Source organism: Coffea arabica, chromosome 1e (assembly GCF_036785885.1).
Source record: "Coffea arabica cultivar ET-39 chromosome 1e, Coffea Arabica ET-39 HiFi, whole genome shotgun sequence".
Taxonomy (NCBI): domain Eukaryota; kingdom Viridiplantae; phylum Streptophyta; class Magnoliopsida; order Gentianales; family Rubiaceae; genus Coffea; species Coffea arabica.
In genome coordinates this window covers 13,195,428-13,218,465 of record NC_092311.1, presented here as the reverse complement: position 1 = coordinate 13,218,465, position 23,038 = coordinate 13,195,428, and the positions used below count along the sequence as shown (strand labels likewise).

Below are 23,038 nucleotides of genomic sequence, written 5' to 3'. Positions count from 1 at the left end.
TACTGCCAATTTTGGTACCAATCCAAGTTCGTTTCGATACCTAATTAAATTTCTAGTGTTGGAGGTTCAAATCTGGAAATTCTTCTCCAGTCTTGAATTTTCCTCAACTTTGAGCTACCGTATCTCGGTACTCGAAACTCCTATTCTTGATCCGCTTGCTTTTCTATTAACCTCACTTGCAACTCTAATTGAGTTACAAATTTCAGAGACCGGTTCGCAACGTGTGAATCGTACCGAATTTTCAAAGTTGGTAAAAATCCAACTTAATTCTGCCTTGTAAACCGAGTCTGTACCTTCAAGCTCATTTTGAGTACTTTCCACTTCGATTCATGGAAAAGTGTCTTCTAGGAACTTATAGTACTTTCTAAGAGGTTTCCAACGGTATAAAGTTTTCCAATTCTCGACTTGTGCCGAGTGAGTTACGATTTTTCAAAGATTCATAATAAAACTGAAATTTTCCAATTTCAAGGAAATAGAGTTTTTCAAGAACTCTTTATTCTTTTGATATTATCTAAACGTTTTATCCCCGATTTCCTAGATAAAGACTTAAATACTTTTGAACGTTATCAAACCCCACTCGAACCTTGATTTACGAGTAATTGAGGTTCATTTTCACGGAATTCACTCGATCAATGCTAGTGAACGAATTATTCCTCGATATTTGGGATATGAATGATAATTCACTATTATTTGCTCAGACGCACACGAGGACCTTCAAGAGGATTCCCCGGTGGACGCTTGAACTTCCCTTGACCTTACTTACACCTTATACTTGGTGAGTGTCAGGTGTATGTAAACTTGTTACATGTTTAATTGTTATTAATGATTGGAAATCTTGAAAGTGGAGTCGAGTGTGTACTTTACCATACTCGTTCTCATTAGAAATGAAATTTTAATGATTGAAATGCATTGAATGAATGAAATGTATTGGTATGCTAGCTGCATACGTCGTTGGAGTGAATCTCCTCGACACACAAGTGCTTGGGGACGCCCAAATCTCATTGACCGACCTTGGACTCGAGCCGGCATGGGCTTGGTCGGGAACCTTGGCGAGCCATGGGATGTATAAGCTTGACTTAATGAGAGGTCTTGCTTGGCATACTCGAGTAGTATCGCCACAAACAAATGACAGGCGGGCCCGATACAGGGGTATGTAAGGTGAAAGGGGACAGGTTAAGTGGAGTTCTACGGACTAAACCTACCCGATTGACGGAGTGTCAATTCGTGGAGGTTATTGATTGCGCAAGTGGAATATAGCTCCTGAGAGCTCCAGTATCCTTGAATTGTTTCTGGTTATATTTCCATTAAATTGTTAATTACTAAAATGCGATTACTTGACTTGTATATTGAGATTGTTATTTGAGTAAGGTGCTTGTATGTGTGTTCTTGGCCTCACGAGCGTTTTGCTCACCCTGTAGATTTGTTTTCCTTATCAGGACTGGACCCGGAGACGAATTGGAGAAACCCTCCTGATGTACTTTTGTTTAGGGTTTCTATCATCATTATGACTACGCCTCTTGGCTTTGGGTTGTACTTTTGTATTTGGAATGTAGTACTTAGGCATGAGATGAATTTGGGTTTAAAGTTGTATTTTGAGCACCCGATGTACGGGTTGGGTAATGGATGACCATGTTTACTTGAACGCTTCCGCATCACTGTAATTATGTTTTTTGTACCTGTGACTATTAGATTAGTTATAAGCTTGAATGTTTTGCGTGAGTCCTGGCGAGAGCTGGGCAGGCGTCCCGCAGATACCCTTTGGTTCGCCTTAGGGAGAAGTGGGGGCGTCACAGTTGGTATCAGAGCTTAGGTTTCAGATCTCTGTAGTGTATCCTAGGCTTAAAAGTTTAGGATTCCGGACTGTGAAACTGGTTGGGAAGTTAAATTACTACTTATGAAAATGAAAATTAGAACCTAGTTTGAATTAGTGGATGACAAGAAGTCTTAATCTTGTGTGATATATACTTGGGATAGTACGAAATGATCAAATCTAGTTCATTGAGTATATCTGGACCTACATGAGTTTTTACTTTTAAGTGTAAGCTATGGAAGATAATGGTAATATTAAATCCTCTCGGGACACCTTCCCGTGGTCTATTATCGAGGGAGACCTAAGGGAGCATTGGTGAGATAGTCCAATTCACAGAACTAGAATTTCATCAAAGGACTTGCTTGCGCCCAAATACTGGGGTGTTAATAGTGGTCGATCATTAAAAGTGGCTATTTGAGGAAACTAGGGCGATTCAAGGGGATGATCGAGAACTGAGGGTAATTGCGGCCTACTAGAATTCCTGAAATGGAGATTGAGATACTTAAGGAGCGAGGAAGACAAAGACTCCTTGTGAGAAGCTAAAAAAAAAAAAAAAAAAAAAAAGCTAAGAACCGACTTGTTAGGGTAGTGCCCGAAATCAAAGACAGGATGGATAAGTTGATGGCTGGGTGTGTTACCTTGGTTGAATGAGTGGAGAATGACAAGATATTTGATAAGGGACAGGAGGTCTAAAACTCCTAGTGCTGGAGATGAAAATGATCCTACGGAGGCAGTGAAGACTTTTGGCTCCGCCAATCACTAAACTAGTGATTTAAATTATTTTAATAGTTTTTGCCAAAGATAGACAGGGTGGCACTCGCTTGAAGGCCATTGCATTTTGTGTTTTGTTTCACTATGTTTCCTACCTTTTGAGGCAATTAAATATTACACATGACATACTTGACTTTACTGCTTTATGATTTCAAACCCATGATTGAGATGTACACATTTGCGATTATTTTTGTGTCCCCCTTTTATTCTTGTATTTGTTCGGCGTGATAAAGGTGTCACTTTTCAAACTCTAGTTATGTGCACTCACTTCATATCATGCCTTTAAACATGTTAAATTTATGAGTGACTAAAGAAGTGAAATGGATCGAGAGCGTGGGGGGTTAAGCAACCTCAAGCTCAAGGGGATGATTATTGATTGACTGTTGGATTGAACCGAAGTCCTAGAAATAAAGGAAACAATCATGTAACTACTGCTATTGATCATACGATTGATGCTCCAGCACGGTTGGTTGAGTATCGAAGCTCTAGACCGATAAGCCAACCTAAGGATCAAGAGAGATGTGAAAATAGAATGATTCTTGAAGTTTGCTCCATCTGAATTTCGTGGAGAATCTAATTTTGGAATATAAGAATTGATTTGAAGGGATGAAATAGGGCACTATTGGAAACCAGAGGTTAGGGTTTCTTCTCGAGCAACTTTGTGAGTGAGTATGCAAGAGTAATATGACTCTAGTTTCTATTATGAATGACTACTCATTTTGATCCTTTGATCTGCCTAGCAAGCTAGTATTTGACTAGAGCCAACTGATAAGACGACAACTTTGGAAAAAAAAAATGCATAAGAAAATAGATAATTCTCAGGATGAGGTAGAATTTCAAAGGAAATTTCCAAACTGGTCAAGTTGTGATTTCTCATGTAACTTGAGATTACTGTGGTAAGATTAACTATTCTGAGGCCAAGTATTGGAGGAAACAAGGAGAATGTCTGAAGTGCGGTATTACCGAGTATAAGTTTTTGAATTGCCCAAAGTTTCGAAAGAGAAAGTACTTAGCAATCGGCTAGGTCCGCTACAAATCAATCAAGTACCAGATGGGAATGATTAGTACCCATGGCTATGAAGGGATCCTAGTAGTGAAAATTCTACAAGTAAGAATGATTTCGACTCCACCCGAGGGATATAATCTATAGTTTCACTCTAGTCTAGATTAATACCTTTGGAGGTTATGAACTTTAAAAAAAAAAAAAGGAAAAGTCTTTTGTTATTTTGTATCTTGGCAACTTGACACGTTTTGGTATAATCTTATTGTTTTCCTTTTTCCCTTTTGAAATGATTTGATAAATCTATCCCAACTTGATACAGCTACTACGAATTTCTATGACCTATGGAGAGGTACCTTGATTCTAATTGATTTCATGGCTTATATGTGTAGTTACACTTTGCCCTACACCTTTGGATTAATAATAAGATATGAATGATAGTAGACATGATCAAGATTGTACTTGAGAGGGTAAGCAAACTTGAGATCTTGGAGATGACCAAGGATCGTGACCAAATCGAGAACTTGGTGTTGAAGTTGGGATCCAATGTTTGATTGCCACTTTGATATATTAAGGTTGTGAGACTTGGGTTAGAGAAAGGAAACGTCTAATAGATTTAGTGAGCCTAATGATTGAGGGATCGAATATCATATTTTAAATGGAAACTTGAGGCTATATATATAGATTATCGAAACTTGAACGATATAACCATTAAGAACAAATACTCCAGTGTTTTGCATAGCTTAAGATTTTGGTCGATGGCAAGGAGCCGTGATATTATTCAAGTTGGATTTAAAGTAGAGCTATTACCAATTGGGAATCCTAGGAATTGATGTGACTAGGATCACTTCTAATTCAAGATTTTGACACTTTGAACTTCAATTACGCTAGTTGGGTTGACCAATGCACTAGCAGCAATTAGGACCTGAATGCATCGGGGTTTTAAATCATAATTGAATTAATCTGTGGTGGCATTTATTGATGATATATCGGTATACTCTAAGGTTTGGAAAATCATGAAAGACACTTGATGATAGTTTTACGAACCTCGAGAAAGCACCGACTTCCATTAAGTTCAATGAATGTGAGTTCGATTGAAAGAAATAGCCTTTCAAGGTCATACGATATCTAAGAAAGGAATTGTTATTGACTCAGCTATAATGGAAGTTGTTTAAGAGGAAACGACTAGAGAATCCTACTTAGAGTTGAAGTTCTTCGAGGTGGTCGAATATTACCTTTGGTTTGATCAAGGACCTTTCTAGACTTGGCAAGTTATCTAGAATTCCAAATATGAAGAAGAATTTTAAAGGTGAGAAATGTTTAACCAATGTACTTGTGTTAGTTTACCAAACGGAGGAGGTGGTGTTGTAATTTATCCAGGTATTCCACAGGATGAATTAGAATGTATACCAACGATACATGATGAGGTGATGTGTATATCTCTTGAAAGTTATAACATCACAAGAGAAAGTAACTAACTCATGATTTGGAGTTAGTGGTTATGAATTTGTATTAAGGAGGTGAAGACATTTTCTATATGAGGTAGACATGAAGCCGATTAAGTTGACATATGACTTGGAAGTTAGAGTGCCTATTAGAAAGAAATCAAGGTTTGATTGCTAGTTGAATGAATCGAGATTGTGAAGAATGGGTTGGAGAATATAAGTTAGTGATTCGTCTGGTAGACTAAACCATTTATTGTCCCAGGTGTGAATTTCGAGGACGAAATTCCTTTTAAGGAGGGGAGGATGTGAGGACTCGAAAATTTTCTTATTTTTATAGAATATTACCGGGTTATTTAAATAATTATTCACTCATTTTCTCCGAATTATTTATTTCGACCATTTTAAATCCATTTAGATGGAACAACGTCTCTTTTATGTTTTTAAAGCGTTTTGTTGGAAAATTTACTTTTCAAAAATTTGTTTAGTTTGGAACAACGAGTGCACGTCTTTCGAGGCTATACTTGAATCGGGAGTGTATTAATATTGGAGAATTAAGAAGGATTAATAGTAGATTAAGAAAAATTAATTGAGAAATTAATACTCGACTCATGTAAGAACTCACAAATTTGCCTATTTTAAACTCCTGTTACGAGCTTATTTAATTATTTATTTGGCCAATGGCCCCGAATATTATTTTCTATCCTTATTAGACCTAAATACATGGAATTATAGCTTCATTATATTTTTAAAGTGTCTCGTTTCAAAAATTGTTTTCTTGGAAGCTTGTGTAGCGAAAAATGAAAACGCGTTAGGAAATTTTATCCGATTGAGAGTACAATAGGCTTGGAATATTCAAGATTTGTACAATGGTCCTAAATTAGGTAATTTTATGTTTAAGTACTCAAGTGATAGTTAGTAGTACAATCGTTATAAGAATTTCTCGAAGGTTTCGTGTAATAGCGCTAAAATTGACAGTACGAGTTTTCACACGCGCGGCTTTATTTGAGGGACTTTAGACCCTTATTTCGAGACAATTAAGAGTGAATAATATTTATATGAACATAAGTACAATAGAGGTTTAGTGCACTAGTGAACCAAACGCGAGAGAAATCGAGCCATAAACGCACCAAACGAGCCCTAATGAGGGTTGACTTTGGAGTGAATTTTCACCACTCATTTTAATCTTCCCTTGGAAGCTAGAATTGATCATATTTCACTCTCTCTTCTCTCCCAAAGTGCCGACCAGCACACCTCTCTCTCTCACTCCATTATTTCAAAATTTTCTTCACCAAATCAACCACAAAACTTCAATCAATCTTCACCAAACTTGATGACCATCTAGCAAACTACTTGGAGGTTGGATCTAGCTAACTAAAAGGGCTGCAATTCACGGTTCTTGGAGCCTCTTGAGGACCGAAAATTTCTGATCTAAAGCACTAAGGAGGTATAACATCATCCTACACCTTAAACTTGGATTATGATGGTAGAAATACATCTTTAAGCTATTGCATGTGTATGGATGACTTGATATTGTTGGAAAATTTGAAAGTGGGCCCTATGAATTCCCACACTTGGGTTGTTGCTGATTAGAGGTTTAATGTTGGATTTAATGGTAGTTTAGTGGTTAAAATGATGGATTTATGGAGTATTATTGTTGGAAACTCAAAGTTGAGGTCATGACAAGAAATTTCCGAAACTGCCCCTGTTTTGTTCGGCCATGATAAGGCCAATTTTTGGTGATTTATTGGCGTGAACCTGATGTTTATATATTATGTTAGATGTGTAAAAGTTTTCATTGGAAAACATTAACGTTTAGATGGACAAATGAATTTATTCGTGAACTAGGCAAGCTGGAAAACTATTTTCGGATAACCCTGTCCAGCGGTAGCATTTTCACCATAACTTTGTCCTCCGACGTCAAAATTGAGTGCCATCAGTGGCATTCGAAACTAGACATCCATACCTTTCTAACGGTATAAAATATGTATTCTGATTCCATGTGTAGGAGCCGAACCATTCGTTTTAAGATAGCTGTCCTGTCTCTCGGATCTGCTGGAATGATTTGTCGAGGCAGCAACTTGAGGCTCAATTTCGAGCTGGTTTCTTGCCAAATTTAAGAACGTTTCATTCTGTGAACTTCTAGCCCTATGAAAGTGTTTTCCAACGCCATAAACCATGCTCAATTCCGAGTTAGGTCGACTGAGTTGTGATCAAAACAAGAACACTGCTCTGTTTTGGAAAAAACCTACTTTTGGACAGATTTGGAATAAGACTTGTTGTGGTCTTATTAAATGAAATTCATGGTGTTAAACACCTACCAAATGCACCCTGAATGTTCCTTAGACTTTTCTTTCACATATGAACCATGATTGAAGGATTTTCTTAGCCAAACGATTGGATTTGGAAAGAAAAGGATTAAAGGCAGATTGCCTTAAGAATTTTTCCGAACTTTAGTTGGTTCGTTGACTACCTTCCCGAAGGTATTTTTCTGTGAAACTTGATAGAGAGATACTCTTTACATAAGAGTATAATACTGCCAATTTTGGTACCAATCCAAGTTCGTTTCGATACCTAATTAAATTTCTAGTGTTGGAGGTTCAAATCTGGAAATTCTTCTCCAGTCTTGAATTTTCCTCAACTTTGAGCTACCGTATCTCGGTACTCGAAACTCCGATTCTTGATCCGCTTGCTTTTCTATAAACCTCACTTGCAACTCTAATTGAGTTACAAATTTCAGAGACCGGTTCGCAACGTGTGAATCGTACCGAATTTTCAAAGTTGGTAAAAATCCAACTTAATTCTGCCTTGTAAACCGAGTCTGTACCTTCAAGCTCATTTTGAGCACTTTCCACTTCGATTCATGGAAAAGTGTCTTCTAGGAACTTATAGTACTTTCTAAGAGGTTTCCAACGGTATAAAGTTTTCCAATTGTCGACTTGTACCGAGTGAGTTACGATTTTTCAAAGATTCATAATAAAACTGAAATTATCCAATTTCAAGGAAATAGAGTTTTTCAAGAACTCTTTATTCTTTTGATATTATCTAAACATTTTATCCCTGATTTCCTAGATAAAGACTTAAATACTTTTGAACGTTATCAAACCCCACTCGAACCTTGATTTACGAGTAATTGAGGTTCATTTTCACGGAATTCACTCGATCAATGCTAGTGAACGAATTATTCCTCGATATTTGGGATATGAATGATAATTCACTATTATTTGCTCAGACGCACACGAGGACCTTCAAGAGGATTCCCCGGTGGACTCTTGAACTTCCCTTGACCTTACTTACACCTAATACTTGGTGAGTGTCAGGTGTATGTAAACTTGTTACATGTTTAATTGTTATTAATGATTGGAAATCTTGAAAGTGGAGTCGAGTGTGTACTTTACCATACTCGTTCTCATTAGAAATGAAATTTTAATGATTGAAATCCATTGAATGAATGAAATGTATTGGTATGCTAGCTGCATACGTCGTTGGAGTGAATCTCCTCGACACACAAGTGTTTGGGGACGCCCAAATCTCATTGGCCGACCTTGGACTCGAGCCGGCATGGGCTTGGTCGGGAACCTTGGCGAGCCATGGAATGTATAAGCTTGACTTAATGAGAAGTCTTGCTTGGCATACTCGAGTAGTATCGCCACAAACAAATGACAGGCGGGCCCGATACAGGGGTATGTAAGGTGAAAGGGGACAGGTTAAGTGGAGTTCTACGGACTAAACCTACCCGATTGACGGAGTGTCAATTCGTGGAGGTTATTGATTGCGCAAGTGGAATATAGCTCCTGAGAGCTCCAGTATCCTTGAATTGTTTCTGGTTATATTTTCATTAAATTGTTAATTACTAAAATGCGATTACTTGACTTGTATATTGAGATTGTTATTTGAGTAAGGTGCTTGCATGTGTGTTCTTGGCCTCACGAGCGTTTTGCTCACCCTGTAGATTTGTTTTCCTTATCAGGACTGGACCCGGAGACGAATTGGAGAAACCCTCCTGATGTACTTTTGTTTAGGGTTTCTATCATCATTATGACTACGCCTCTTGGCTTTGGGTTGTACTTTTGTATTTGGAATGTAGTACTTAGGCATGAGATGAATTTGGGTTTAAAGTTGTATTTTGAACACCCGATGTACGGGTTGGATAATGGATGACCATGTTTACTTGAACGCTTCCGCATCACTGTAATTATGTTTTTTGTACCTGTGACTATTAGATTAGTTATAAGCTTGAATGTTTTGCGTGAGTCCTGGCGAGAGCTGGGCAGGCGTCCCGCAGATACCCTTTGGTTCGCCTTAGGGAGAAGTGGGGGCGTCACACACAAAAAGTGTGTTCTTTTAGTCACAAATAATAGGAATGACATTGATTTACAAGTCACAATTGATTTTGTGACTTGTAAAAGAATGTCACTATTTTTTTATTCACAGTTGATCTTGTGACTTGAAAGATCAATTGTGATTATGGAAAATGGTGACACTCATTTACAAGTCACAAGATTAATTGTGATAAATGTCATTTATATTATTTGTGACTTTAAGTCATGCATTTTATGAATTAAAACCAGGTTTTTGCTACATGCACCAATTTCATGTCATAAAAAGTAAGTTTTTTGTGACTTGCATTAATATGACAAGTCATGAAAAGCCAAATTTCTTGTAGTGGTGGAAAAATTGTGGGGAGGAGTGGGAGGTTAAAAAAAAGGGATAATTTCAGAAACCTCTCCTGATGTTTCTGAAAATTTCACTGAACTCCCTTGAGTTTTTCAATATTACACTTACCTTCCTTGATGATAGACAATGACAATAATAACCTTCATAATTTTTCAAAGGACAAGCCATTGATAAAAAAGGGAAAAGATAATAGAAAAAAGGAAAAAACAATTCTTCTTGACCAAACCATATGTTGTGGCCAAACTATTTCAGTCATAACCATTAAATTGTAACCTCTTATCACTCAAATATGCTAATCAAGATAGATGTCTCCTTCCTTCTATCACTCAAATATGCTATTGCTGTTGATAATGATGGAAGCAATCATCACTACCAACAATCCAATTATTCATATTATTGAGTATATAAAAGCTACTGGATTACGGAAAAGTATAATTTGAAGACTGTACTAAAATTATTATCCCAAACTTGCACTTTTGTTGGTGTTGTTTGCCTTTTAAAAAAAATTATGATTATTCATACTAAGGAAATTTAGATGAGGGCAATTTTGGGCAATCATATACTTTTTTAGTCTTACATCATCAAGGTGAAACCCAAACCTATTTCTAGGGGAGGTATGTGTAATTTTCAAAACATGAGAGGAGCTGTTTAATATTAGTAGAAACCTTAAGGGAGGTTACTGAAATTATCCCAAAAAAAAAAGAAAATTATAAGTTTGCCCTTGAGTGGACTGTGGAGATGGTGCTCCAATTTTCTGAAGTTGCTATAGATTGATTATATTGGGCTTAAATAAGTTCTGAGTTGGTCAATTTTTTAATCGAATTAATTTGTATGAGAAAGAAGAGGAGGAGAGAGTGACCATGGTCCATGGTTGCACCAGCGCTCGGAGTGGAGGAGGAGTTGGAATGGTTGTTGTGTCATTTCAAGGCACGACTGTTTCCTCATACACAAATTATGGTCTCCATCCATGAACACACGTGCGAATATTGAAAATTGTGTTCAAACTATACTTTGTCAAGTTATTATCTAAGTCGTCTCTAGAATCTAGACCCGAGATCTATACCAATAAACTATGATAACTAATTAATGCCTTTACCGTAAAAATTTTAAGTTTATAGAGAGATAATTTGACAACAATGGAACTCATTGAAGTTTGAACACCCCATTTAGTTAACTAATCATGGTGAAAACAGCACTCACTTCTTGTTTTCAGTTGCCAAAACGTCCAAGAAGAAGAGAGGTTCGCTAAGTGAATGCAAGGGACCGTGTATTTGGGCAAGAAATAACATGATGAGCCTTCAATAAGCTTTCCATCTCTAACATTTATTTTTCTTTCATAATCAACGACATAATTTTCATTCTAATCCCCCATAGTTAGGGTAGAACACTTTTTTCTTTCAGACTTGCATAAGTTTCAATATTGAGTTATTTGTTGCTTCATATTTGCAATCTGACCAACTTGTTTGATTCTTGTGTTTTAATTTTCACAAATTAGATGGAGAACATTTCAAAAATTTTCGATTAATTTGGTGGTTTTTTCTCAATACCTTCAATCAATCAAAGTTGATAACCCAAGGGACTAAAATAATTTCCTTCAAAAAATGATAGATCATAGCCGTTTGTTTTTCGTCAATGAAGTCTTGGACTGGATAGTGGTGAAACAAGAAAGGATAAAGTCCAAAGAATTAAAAGTTCTAAAATCTCACAAATCAATTAATGTTAAAACTATCATTTGTGAGAGATTTATAATCTGTCAGTGTTAAGTCACTGCAACACATGCAGCTTTATATGAAACGGTTTGGGTTTTAATGATGAGTGACCAAAGTCAAAATAGGAAAATATGAATGTTACGAGGGCTGTGATTTTAAAGGTAACATACTACTTTTTACTATTAATTTACTCAATTTCATCTTTATTCTATTTTTATTCATATATTTAGACATTTTTAATCTTTGATTTTTGGACACTTTATGAATGTTTAATATTCAAAACAATACAAATTAAGGATTGGGAGTATTTTATCTATATTTTATAATTACAGCGTCTGTGATACTGCTAAATTCCATCAAAATAATCGCTTCATGTGATCATTAGTAGTTGTTGAGTGGGATAATAGGAACATAGAGGATGTATAAGAGTGACTAAATTTCATTTTGAACCCTTAAATTATATGCACACTCTCATTAAAATGAGATGAATTTCATATTTTAAGGGATAAAATGTTAAAAATTAAAGTTTTAGAACTAGAGCAAGGGTACATCTATAGTTTAAGGTTTCAAAGCGAAACCTAATTACCCATCATCCAAGAGGATTTTTCCCCGGAGTGTATCACGTTCTTCTAGAACGCTTTCCACTTTGAAATTGTATGATATGCGATTTAACAGCATAAATATAGTGCAGCGGGAGACAGATATATTCGGAAGACGCGTGGACTGATTCAATATCACTGTGGTTTCTTTTCGCAATTTCCTCCCTTGACGACTCCAAGATAGAACCAAAAGCATCTAGATAAATGTGTTCTTAAACGTTTGAAATTTGATCCTCTAGAAATTATCTTTATTAGAAAGGTAATCATATTTCTAGATGAAAACCGAAATTTCAAAAGGAAATAGGCTATCATTCGTATAAGGACTCGGAAGAGTTGATGTATACTTTGGAGAGATGAACTTGATATTCAAAGATGACAAATTACAGGTTATCCATTTGCGCACTAAAAAGTTGCCTACATCCTTTTCATGCCAAAATATGTTGCTTTCTACTTGAAATTTCCTTTGGAGTGCTAAATCTTTTTTTTTTTTTTTATCCACATCCACACTTTGCAAATCACTAAAGAGAACAACAATGGGAAGAGATATATAATTTAGGTGTCCAATTGGCCAAGTACTTCAAGCAAATTTTATGGAATATCACTGTGGCAAAAATATTGCACGTCGTTCCCTAATTGGATACCTATAGAAAAAAATAATTACGCCAAAAAAAAATTTTAAAAAAGCATAGAAATGAAAAAAATCAAAATATGATAATCGTTCAACTTTAAGAACCAAAATAACTTTGTTTCATGGCATGGGGGTTGAGAGTTTGCTATAATACAAAGGGATAATTTTAGAAACCTCAAGGTTTTTTTATCAATTTCATCAAATTACCTTGAGATTTAAAAAATTATACCAACCTCCCCTGATTTGATAGTTTTAGTAGCCAACCCTTACAATAACATTAGATAGTTTTAGCAACTAAACCTCAAAATAGCATTAATTGGTCCAACATTTAGATAAATGCCCTAAAATGCCCTAATGTAATGAAGTTTAATTTAATTGCTTTCCTAAACAATTGTAACATAATTTAGCACAAATATAGGGAGTGGAAGCCAAGATTTTAATACATATACTTATTGTTTGATAAGTAAATATTCTATCACACTATGATAGAGTATTTTTAAAAATGCTTTATTGGGGATTTAGATTTTTAAGATGGAAAAGAAAGTGTTGCCATCATAGTTTTAGATTTTGTGAATTTTTAGGAGTAGTGGAATTACTATTATTTGGTAGTGGTTTTGAATAGTTTCTTTTTGAGTTATTGTTGATTTTGATACTTCAAAAAAAATCAAGGAAAACACTGAATGATATTCAAAGTTGATTTGTCAAAAATAGCCACTAGTTTGATATTGGTTACAATAGAGGCTATGTGTAATGTTGATCATTCCATGGTTTTACAGGAGGAAAAACAAGGAAAAGGAAAAGGGAAAAATAGTTTTAAAACTCATTGTTTGGACAAGCATACCAAACAAGGAAGTTTCATTAAAATATTAAACATAGTATTGTGATTTTAAATGGATAATGGAGGTAAGTGTAATTTTTGAACCTCAAGATTATTTAGCGAAATTGCAAAGATCTCAGGAGAGGATTCTGAAATTATGCCTAATAAAAAATATTTGGTTAGAGCCACAATTTTTTCCCTTGTTTTGATCTTTAGTCCGACTAGACTGATGTTGCCATATCCATAATTGACGAAGTATTTCAATCATGAGGGATTTCGTAGAAATTAAACAATATATAAGAGTATAAATTCAAGAATATAAAGTTGTATGTGAAGAAAAATCAAGTAATGATATAAAAAAAAGGGGGATATGCGATCGTATTCTAATGTCTCCATCTTGACTTGTCTCAGTCAAATGTGCCTAAGAAATGGCAACAAATTAATTTCACCAGCTGTTGATTTTCCGTATTGGCATGAGCACATAGGGGCCGGAAATGTGGTCAGGCAGTGGCGTGATCGCATCAAATTAAGAATCACATCAACTTGAATTTATATACCTAATAAAACCAAAATTAATGATGAAAACGATGTGCTCTAAGCATATACTCCCTCCCTTATTTTATAACTGACGTTTAAGGTTTTGCACACCAATTACGAAAAAATTTTCATTGCTTAAATCTGTACACTACTTTCCTTTTGTACCCTCATTAATTGTCCAATTCACCCATGTTTTCTCTTACTAGAGTACTAAATGGTGCTGTTTTACTAGGCCAAAAGCAATGCAAACTAACTCCCACCAAACTAGGAGTAGTAATTAAGAACTCTGTATTGGAAAAGAGAGATAAAAGGGTAAAATTGTGAAAAAATAATTAATACTGTATGAGAATAATAAAATGACCGATAAAAGTACACTAGAGCAAATTTCTTAAACGTCGGTTATAAAAAGAGGGAGGGAGTATCTCTATATAAATCAACAAGTTGGAACTTGGGAACATCGTAAACTGAAAAAAGTACACAAAAAATCAGAACTCTACCAAGAAACTCAAATTCATTGGCTATGGATTTTCTTGGCAGGCTATTATCTCAATTGCTGCCTGTCCTCCTTCTTTTCCTATGCTTCTCAACTTCCATTTCATCAGCTGTAGATCACCCCCACAAAATCCCAAGGCTCAGTCCAATACGGAGAACAAATCTTCGAGACCCTGACGATACTCTAACTAAAGCTTCTCTTTCAGAAGATTTCAAATCATATTTTTATGAACAGACACTAGACCACTTCAATTATAATCCACAAAGCTATACCAAATTCAACCAAAGTTATGTGATCAATTCAAAATTCTGGGGTGGTGCCAAGTCGAACTCTCCAATCTTGGCATATCTTGGCGCCGAAGCTCCATTGGCTGAAGATATAGAGAATATTGGTTTTCTTACTGATAATGCCCCACGGTTTAAAGCTCTCCTTGTCTACATAGAGGTACAATACTATCATAACATCGTTTATTCTTCTTTCTTGATTTATACTCTATACTTAACAAACTTGTAAATACTAAATGTATTCCGGGGGTCTTAATTTTCTTTTGCAGCATAGGTTTTATGGAAAATCTATACCACTTGGATCAATGGAAAAAGTGATGAAAAGTAAAACCATTCGTGGTTATTTCAACTCGGCTCAAGCTTTAGCTGATTACGCAGAAGTTTTATTGCATGTAAAACATAAATTTTCTGCTCAAAATTCTCCGATTATCGTTGTTGGTGGATCATATGGAGGAAGTATGTACTTTTCCATGTTGTTTTTTCTTTTTCCTATATTTTTATTCATGCATTTTTTTTTTCCTTTCGGTGGTGATGTATCTAAATATTTCAACTTGGCAGTGCTAGCTTCGTGGTTTCGCCTCAAATATCCTCATATTGCACTTGGTGCTTTGGCATCATCAGCTCCCGTTCTTTACTTTGATGACATCACTCCCCAAAATGGTTATTATTCCACTGTGACCAAGGACTTTAAAGTAATGAAAGAGCTGTTAATGGTTTCATGTTTTTGAATCATTACTGGAATTATTATATGTTAAAGAGTTCTGAGAATATTTTTGTTATGTTGAATTACAGGAGGAGAGTGAGCACTGTTACCAAACTATACGAAAATCATGGTCTGAGATTGACAAAGTTGCTTCTAAACCAAATGGTCTCTCCATTCTCAGCAAAAGATTCAAGACTTGCACGTAATAATTCCTCTCTCCCTTTGCTTTCGGTCATTTTACCAATCAAGATGTTCTGATATTTAGTGTGTATAGTAGAAACAGTCAAGTCCATAGACTAGTCTTTTTTTTTTTTTAAGTCAAATCAATATGCTAGTCTTTTTTTTTAAGTCAAGTCAATGTACTAGTCATTATCATATATGAACTCTTAATTGGCTTTAGTCATGAACATTTATGTATTAATAATGACGTCCGATGATTCCAAAGAAACTTCTCACGCGTGTATTAATTATTTTAGTCCAAGTAATCACCACACCAGCTTGAAGTTGACATTATATCTGTCTGATAGTTTGGTAATTTTTGGTCCCCAGTTAAGAGCCATTTTCTTAGGTTATATGTATGCATAAGTTGTCTAATTAATTCTATATTTTTTATTTTCTTTTCTCTTTTGAGTGGCAGAGTTAACACCATTTTAAGACTCATTAAAGCAGATTACTTAAACTTTAATCTTTTGCACATGTACATTAATTTATGTACCCAACCCTACATATATAGGATCAAACTAGTAAAACACAACTAATAGTGAATTATCTTTCCTTTTAATTATTTCAGGCCTTTGAATAGTTCGTCTCAGCTTAAGGATTACTTGGATTCCATGTTCTCATCGGCTGCTCAGTACAACTCACCGCCTAAGTATCCCGTCACTGAGGTGTGTAGTGGAATAGACAAAGCACCCAAAGGAACTGATATTCTTGGCCGCACTTTTGCCGGTGTTGTTTCTTACAAGAAAGATGAGTCATGCTATGATATGTTGGAATATGCCAGGCCCACTGAAACAAATGTCGGATGGCAATGGCAAGTAAGACTCGTTTGGATTACTATTTTTTGAAATTTTTATAAATAAATATATTATATCGATTTAATATATGTGAGATAAAAAAATATTTAAAAATATGTTCATCAAAATGTAATTTTTTTTTTTAAAAAATAACAATCCAAATCTCTAGTCTGTCTCTTGTTTCCCTTATTATTATTATTATTTGCACTAAGCCAGGACCTGATTAATGATGTTAGGAAGATAATTAATTGTTGTACTTGAGTTTGAAATAAATTTCAATTGAAAAGGGCTTCTTTTTTTTTTTTTTCAATAGACTTGTAGCGAGATGGTGATGCCCATTGGGCGCGGCAGCAATGATACGATGTTCCCACCGTCACCTTTCAACCTACCGGATTTCATTAAGAACTGCAAAAGTTCATATGGGGTCTCACCTCGACCTCATTGGATCACAACTTATTATGGAGGCCATGTATGTTTTCTTGGTTATTTTCCAAATAGAAACCTCTAACTTAGTCTTTGATATCATTTTCACTTTTCCATTGTTGATCCTCATATGTAAATCCAACAAATTGTAGGACATGAAATTGGTTTTCCAAAGATTTGGAAGCAATATCATATTCTCCAATGGCTTGAAGGATCCTTATAGTAGTGCCGGGTAATTGAATAAGACATTTTTCCTTTTCCTTCTTTATTGATTCTATGTGCATATTATATTGAAATTAATACTCATGGCTTCTTAAACTAATTAATCATTAAACATCTTAATCGCAGAGTACGGGAGAACTTATCCAGCAGCCTTCTTGCTATTTATACAGTTAAAGGTTCGTTTTTTAAGCTCTTTCCATTCTAAGTAAACTCAATTCGATCCTCTATTTCCTTTTGCATCTTCTCAAGTAGTCTTCTTAATTGGAAAGATTATTTCCCTCACAAGCATAACCAAATAAGTGCTAATGACACTAAAAAATACGAGTCAAATTTGTTTGTGTCTGTAGTATGTGGGCTTCCGTTAAATGATTTGTGATGGCCATTTCGAAATCATTTTTTTTGCAGGATCTCATTGCTTGGACATACTGGCAGCAAAAGAAAGTGATCCGTCCTGGTTGGTTGCTCAAAGGAAATTAGAGGTTGAGATCATTGAAGGATGGATCAAACAGTATTATGCTGATGTTCATTCCATTGGAAAACAAAGATATGCTTAAATGTTTGTTTTTTCTGGAAGGGGAAGTTAGAAGCATTATTATTGACCAAGTGCCCCACTCTTTTCTTTCTTCTTATTTAAGGTTCCAAATGATTCCCTGTAACATCATGATTCATAAATTTTAAAAATGGAATCCAACATCTTAGTGCTCCCAACAACGTAAGTTTTACGTGACTTATACATCAGATAGTAGAATCTATCTCTGTGTTTCTAAGGTTCCAAATGATCCTCTCGTAACATCAAGGCTTCATAAAACAATAGAACAAACTTGACAAATCAAATCACAAATCGATCTTCCTCATGCGGAAAAAGGTTGCCAGGAGGTGACATATAGGTTCTTCAGTCAATTTGATCGCCTTCATTGTAGAAGAACTAGAAAATGTTTAGAGTATTTATGCATAGGACAACTATAATTTCCATTCAAGTTCTTTTTTTGGTAGCTACAAAAGTTCCTTTTAAAATCAGTAAAGGTTCTTGGTCTACGTAATTAGCTACATTACCATGCGATGCAGCACAAGAACCACAGAAAAAAAGGAAAAAAATCGATTTATGACAATTACATCTTCTTTGGTTTCTCATTTGGCAAGAAGCGACCTCATGAGTGACACCCACTATAGCAGAACTTAACAATGGATAACGCAAAAGGCCCATCACTTTTTCTTAATATAGAAAAAGCCATCAATATTATCACCACACATCATGATGTTTGCTAAAAAGCCTGAAGGTGCATCCTAGTCAAAAAATAATGGTTCAACCATTCATTTTCGAGTCAACTTAATTCTACTGCCACACAACTCAAATCTATCTTTTGAGAGATTGTTGAATTGAACAAGGAACCGATGCACATGATGCCAAATGAGCCCAAAAGAGCATATTTCTAATAACCCTTACTTGTAAGCTCTGTAAATGCATTCTTGAAGTGATATGAAGCTTGAATGCAGAGGTTCTGCTTCAGTTAGAACTAGTGGAATTGAGATTGCTGGTCATGATGTATTGCTAGCGTCGTTTAATCATGCAATTTCAATGTTTAATTAAGACTTTCAGTCTTCTTTTGTGACAAACGCAATAAAGTAAACTAGGACTCAGAAGGTAGCCAGTCCACTTTTTTATTTATTCATGGAAAATATAACAAAATATTCCTCTTACATATTCCTCATTTTTCTAATTGAAGGTATCCCTATTCTGTCCAAACGGATTGCCCCACGAGCCAACCTTGGGAATGTACTGAAGGTGTCATAAACCTTAATTTGTTTATCTGGATGAGATATACCCACATTAGACAAAGCATCAACAACTGTGTTAGCCTCCCGATAGCAGTGTGTGAATCTAGGTGGATCATCTAATAACTGCCAAATCTGGTTGACGTATCTTCGAAATTTCCACGAACACTGAGTACGACGTTGGATGATCCCAATTAAAACCAATGAATCTGATTGTACACATATATTTCCAAAACCGTTATGTATACAGATCTGAAGACGAATAAGAAGGGCACAAGCCTCTGCACGGAGACATGTAGTTTCTCCCAGATATGCCGAAAAACCAATCATTGGTAATCCAGTGGAATCCCGGAGTATGCCCCCACCTCCACCTATTCCTGGATTACCCTTAGCACATCCATCCGTGTTAAGAGTATACCTCCCTGCCTCTTTTGTTTCCCAACGGATACCTTGATATACAACCGTACCCCCAGGTGCCTTTGACCAATCATACAACTGACAAAAGGATTGTAGTCTTATCAGTTGTTTAAAATGTATTCCTACCATGGATTGGATTTCCGAGAAGATGGCTTGGCGAATGGCCGATGATTGCATCTGGACACCCTCAAACATTGCTTTGTTCCTTGCCTTCCAAATCTGCTAGCAAATTACACTAGGAAGAATACGGCAAATAAGCCTTCGTAACTCAGAATCCTGTGAATACAACCACCAATCTACTATGCGTGCTCGTAGAAAAGATCCTGAGAATTTTATTCCACATAACCCTCCAAAATAATTCCAAAGTAATGACGCAATGTGTCCATTGGAAAATAAATGCTCAATAGACTCCTCAGAAGCCTCAGTACAGCAAAAGCACTTTGAGGGTAAATGGAAACCAAATTTACGAAGCTTATTCGGTGTCGGTATTCTCCTCAGAAGTAGTCTCAACATGAAAAATGAAACTTTCAAAGGTATCCGAGGGTGCCAAATGGAAGCAAATACCATAGACGTGGGTCGGGCCTGCCTAATGTCCCCAAAAGCCGAATGTAGAGAGAAATTTCTAGTTGTTGTGGGCATCCAAATGACTTCAGCTATACTTCCTTCTTCTGGGACCATTTGTTCTGAAATGGAATAAGCATTTTCCTTTGGCAGTGTGTGGTATAAAAGATTCAAATCCCAATGGCCATTGCTTACGAAGTTTCGGAACGACAAATTTGGGATAACCGGAACCTGTAGAAACAATGCACCACTCCCCAACCAATTATCGTACCAAAAATGACACGCCCCATATTTGGCCACCCATAACATTGAGAGTTCCACTTGCCGGCTCACATTGATCATCCTTCGCCAAATTGCCGAATCCGTTGGCCTGAGTTCTATCTGACAAGGATGCAGACATTTACAATACTTTGCTTTCATGAAGGTCGACCATAGCGATGATTCTGTTCGGAATTTCCACCATAACTTGGAGGAAAAGGCTGTGTAGATGTCACTTAATCTCCGAAATCCAATTCCCCCTTCCTCAACTGGATAGCACAATTGAGGCCAACGTATCCAGTGAAGCTTCGACTCTTCGGGTGAGGATCCCCACAGGAATGCTGAGCATGCCTTTTCTATAGTTTTAAACACCGAACTGGGAATTACTGCAGCTGACATTAGGTAAACTGGTATTGATGATAATACATGCTTGATTAGAATAATTTTTCCTCCATAGGAAAGTAACCTTGATTTCCAAGACAGAATCCTTGCTAGTATTGCGTGACAAACTTCTCCAAAACAAGATGATTTACATCTTCCAATGTAGAGCGGAAACCCTAAATAGCGTATTGGAAATGACTTGCGGGCAAACCTAGAGATTCGATCAATCAGCCGTCGTCTCACCATTGATACAGATGGATGAACTAGATAACAGCTTTTTTGTACATTTATTAATTGGCCCGAGCATCTTTGATAATCATCTAACACTTTCATGATAGCCTTCAGGGAAAATGAGGATCCATTTGCAAATATAAGAACATCATCCGCAAATGCCAAGTGAGTAATAGACGGGCATCCATATGGAACTTTGAAACCCACAAATCTTGGTTGCATGACAAGATTATTCAATGCTCTGGATAACACCTCTGCCCCTATAATAAATAATGCTGGTGATAATGGGTCACCCTGACAGAGTCCTCTCGAAGACTTGAAGACACCGTATGAGGATCCATTTATAATGATGGAAAACCAGACATTAGAAATCAGTCGCCAAACCATATCAATGAATCTCTCACCAAAACCGAACCTTCTCAGAACATTGATAATATGACCCCATGCCACTCTGTCATATGCCTTAGACATGTCTAGTTTCATAAACACATTACCACCTCTATTCTTTTTTGCCATACCTGATATCACCTCCTGTGCAAGTAGGAAGTTTTCGGTTATATTGCGGCCCTTCACAAATCCTGTCTGCTGGGGAGAAATGATTTTTGGCAATATTCCCGCCACTTTGTCTGCCAAGATCCTTGATAATAGCTTGTTGAAGAAATTACATAGGCTGATGGGTCTAAATTGAGAAAAATCTTGAGGATTTGGCACCTTTGGAATTAGAACAATTGAAGTAGAGGTGATGAAACGAGATAGTTCTGCTCCACAGAAAAAACTGAGTACCGCCTTGTAGACATCTTGGGTGATTACTTGCCATGCAAAAGTAAAAAATTTTCCCGTGAATCCATCTGGGCCAGCAGCACTTTCTTCATCCATTGCCTTCAGGACTCTAAAAACCTCTTCAATTGAAGGGATTTCTTCCAACTTCACATTATCCTCTCTTGAAATCATAGGTGGAATTAGGTGTAGCATATTTGTAGATGATCCCAAAGAATTCGAGAAAAGTTCATAGAAATAGGTCATTGCTTCACTTGCTATATCAGCTTCATTGTCCACCCAAACACCATTGGCTTTTTTGATACGATGAATCATACCTTGAACCCGTCTCTGTCTTACTATCGCATGAAAATACTTTGAATTGGTATCCCCCTATCGAAGCCATTTTACCCTGGCCTTTTGCCTCCAAAATTGTTCTTCAATTGATAATGCATGCCTTAGCTCCGCCTGAGCCTTTTTGAGTTCAATCTGGCACTCCTTCGAATCATCTTGATCTACCACTTCTTCTGCCCGTTGCACCGCCATTTCCGCAGATCGCATCTTATCGATCACGTTTCCAAAGTGTTCTTTGTTCCATGTCTGAATAGCTTTTCTTGTTGCCAATAATTTAGAACATAGAGCACGCATCGGAGATCCACTGACATCTTGATTCCAAGCCTGGGTTATCACCTCCAAGAGTTGTGGTTTAGTTGTCCACATATTCAAAAATCGAAATGGACGCGGCTTAGCATCTGATTGAGCGACAAATGAGAGCTTTAACGGTGAATGGTCAGATGGATGTCTAGCCAAGTGAAGGACAAAAATGTTATAAGAAAGATCCAAACATGCCCCATTGACTAAGAACCTGTCTAACCTCTTTAAAATCCGAGCTCTACTTCGCCGATAGTTTGACCATGTGAAATTGGGTCCTGAGAAACCTACATCAAATACTCCAGCCTCCTCCATGAAAGACAGAAATTCCCTTCTGTTATAGCAAATGGACGACCTCCCCTTTTTTCATGAGGTGCCACAATAACATTAAAATCACCCCCAATACACCAAGGAAGAAAACCAGGCTTATCAGCTAACAATGAGGACCATAACTCACGCCACTCGTCAACTGAGCATTTTGTATGAACAAAGGACATAATTATTGGAGTAGGGATTAGGGGACTTTGTACATGTAGAGAAATATGCTGATCCGAATTACCAACAATCGAGCAAACAAAAGGATTATTATAGAACACCCAATTATCACTTGAACAATTAACAAGCACGTAATCAAATAATAGACGTAGACGAATGGACTGTATTTTAGATACGTCTAACTTTGGCTCACAAATCACAACAAATTGGAAATGATGTGTCCGTACTAAATTGATTAATCTTCGTAGATTAGGTGCTTTAGCTACTCCTCTAATATTCCAAAAAATGCCATTAATCATGAGTGTAGACACCAAATTTTCCTCAATTCAATTTTTAACTTTATTTTAATTTTAGTTTTTGTTTAATTGCTTGGCATTCATTCTT

General features: G+C 36.4%; 2 protein-coding genes across 2 annotated transcripts; one reads left to right on the top strand and one right to left on the bottom strand.

Annotated features, from left to right (window-relative positions):
- The first annotated feature begins 14,449 nt into the window (after window positions 1-14,449).
- LOC113700998 (uncharacterized) lies at window positions 14,450-17,842 on the top strand. Its single transcript, XM_027221434.2, has 9 exons — window positions 14,450-14,927; window positions 15,037-15,223; window positions 15,326-15,459; window positions 15,560-15,672; window positions 16,261-16,507; window positions 16,800-16,955; window positions 17,062-17,141; window positions 17,258-17,307; window positions 17,537-17,842. Exons 1-9 carry the CDS (start codon window positions 14,511-14,513, stop codon window positions 17,683-17,685), a joined length of 1,533 nt encoding a protein of 510 aa, XP_027077235.1. The 5' UTR covers window positions 14,450-14,510; the 3' UTR covers window positions 17,686-17,842.
- Window positions 17,843-21,901: 4,059 nt separating this feature from the next.
- Window positions 21,902-22,474, bottom strand: LOC140016160 (uncharacterized). The gene has a single exon (XM_072069590.1). It carries the CDS (start codon window positions 22,472-22,474, stop codon window positions 21,902-21,904), a length of 573 nt encoding a protein of 190 aa, XP_071925691.1.
- Between the last annotated feature and the right edge of the window lie 564 nt (window positions 22,475-23,038).

Coding starts and splice junctions, on each gene's coding strand:
- LOC113700998 (XM_027221434.2), top strand. CDS start 14,511: ATGGATTTTCTTGGCAGGCTATTATCTCAATTGCTGCCTGTCCTCCTT. Junction 15,224..15,325: donor TGGTGGATCATATGGAGGAA/GTATGTACTTTT, acceptor TCAACTTGGCAG/TGCTAGCTTCGTGGTTTCGC. Junction 16,956..17,061: donor CAACTTATTATGGAGGCCAT/GTATGTTTTCTT, acceptor AACAAATTGTAG/GACATGAAATTGGTTTTCCA.
- LOC140016160 (XM_072069590.1), bottom strand. CDS start 22,474: ATGGAGGAGGCTGGAGTATTTGATGTAGGTTTCTCAGGACCCAATTTC.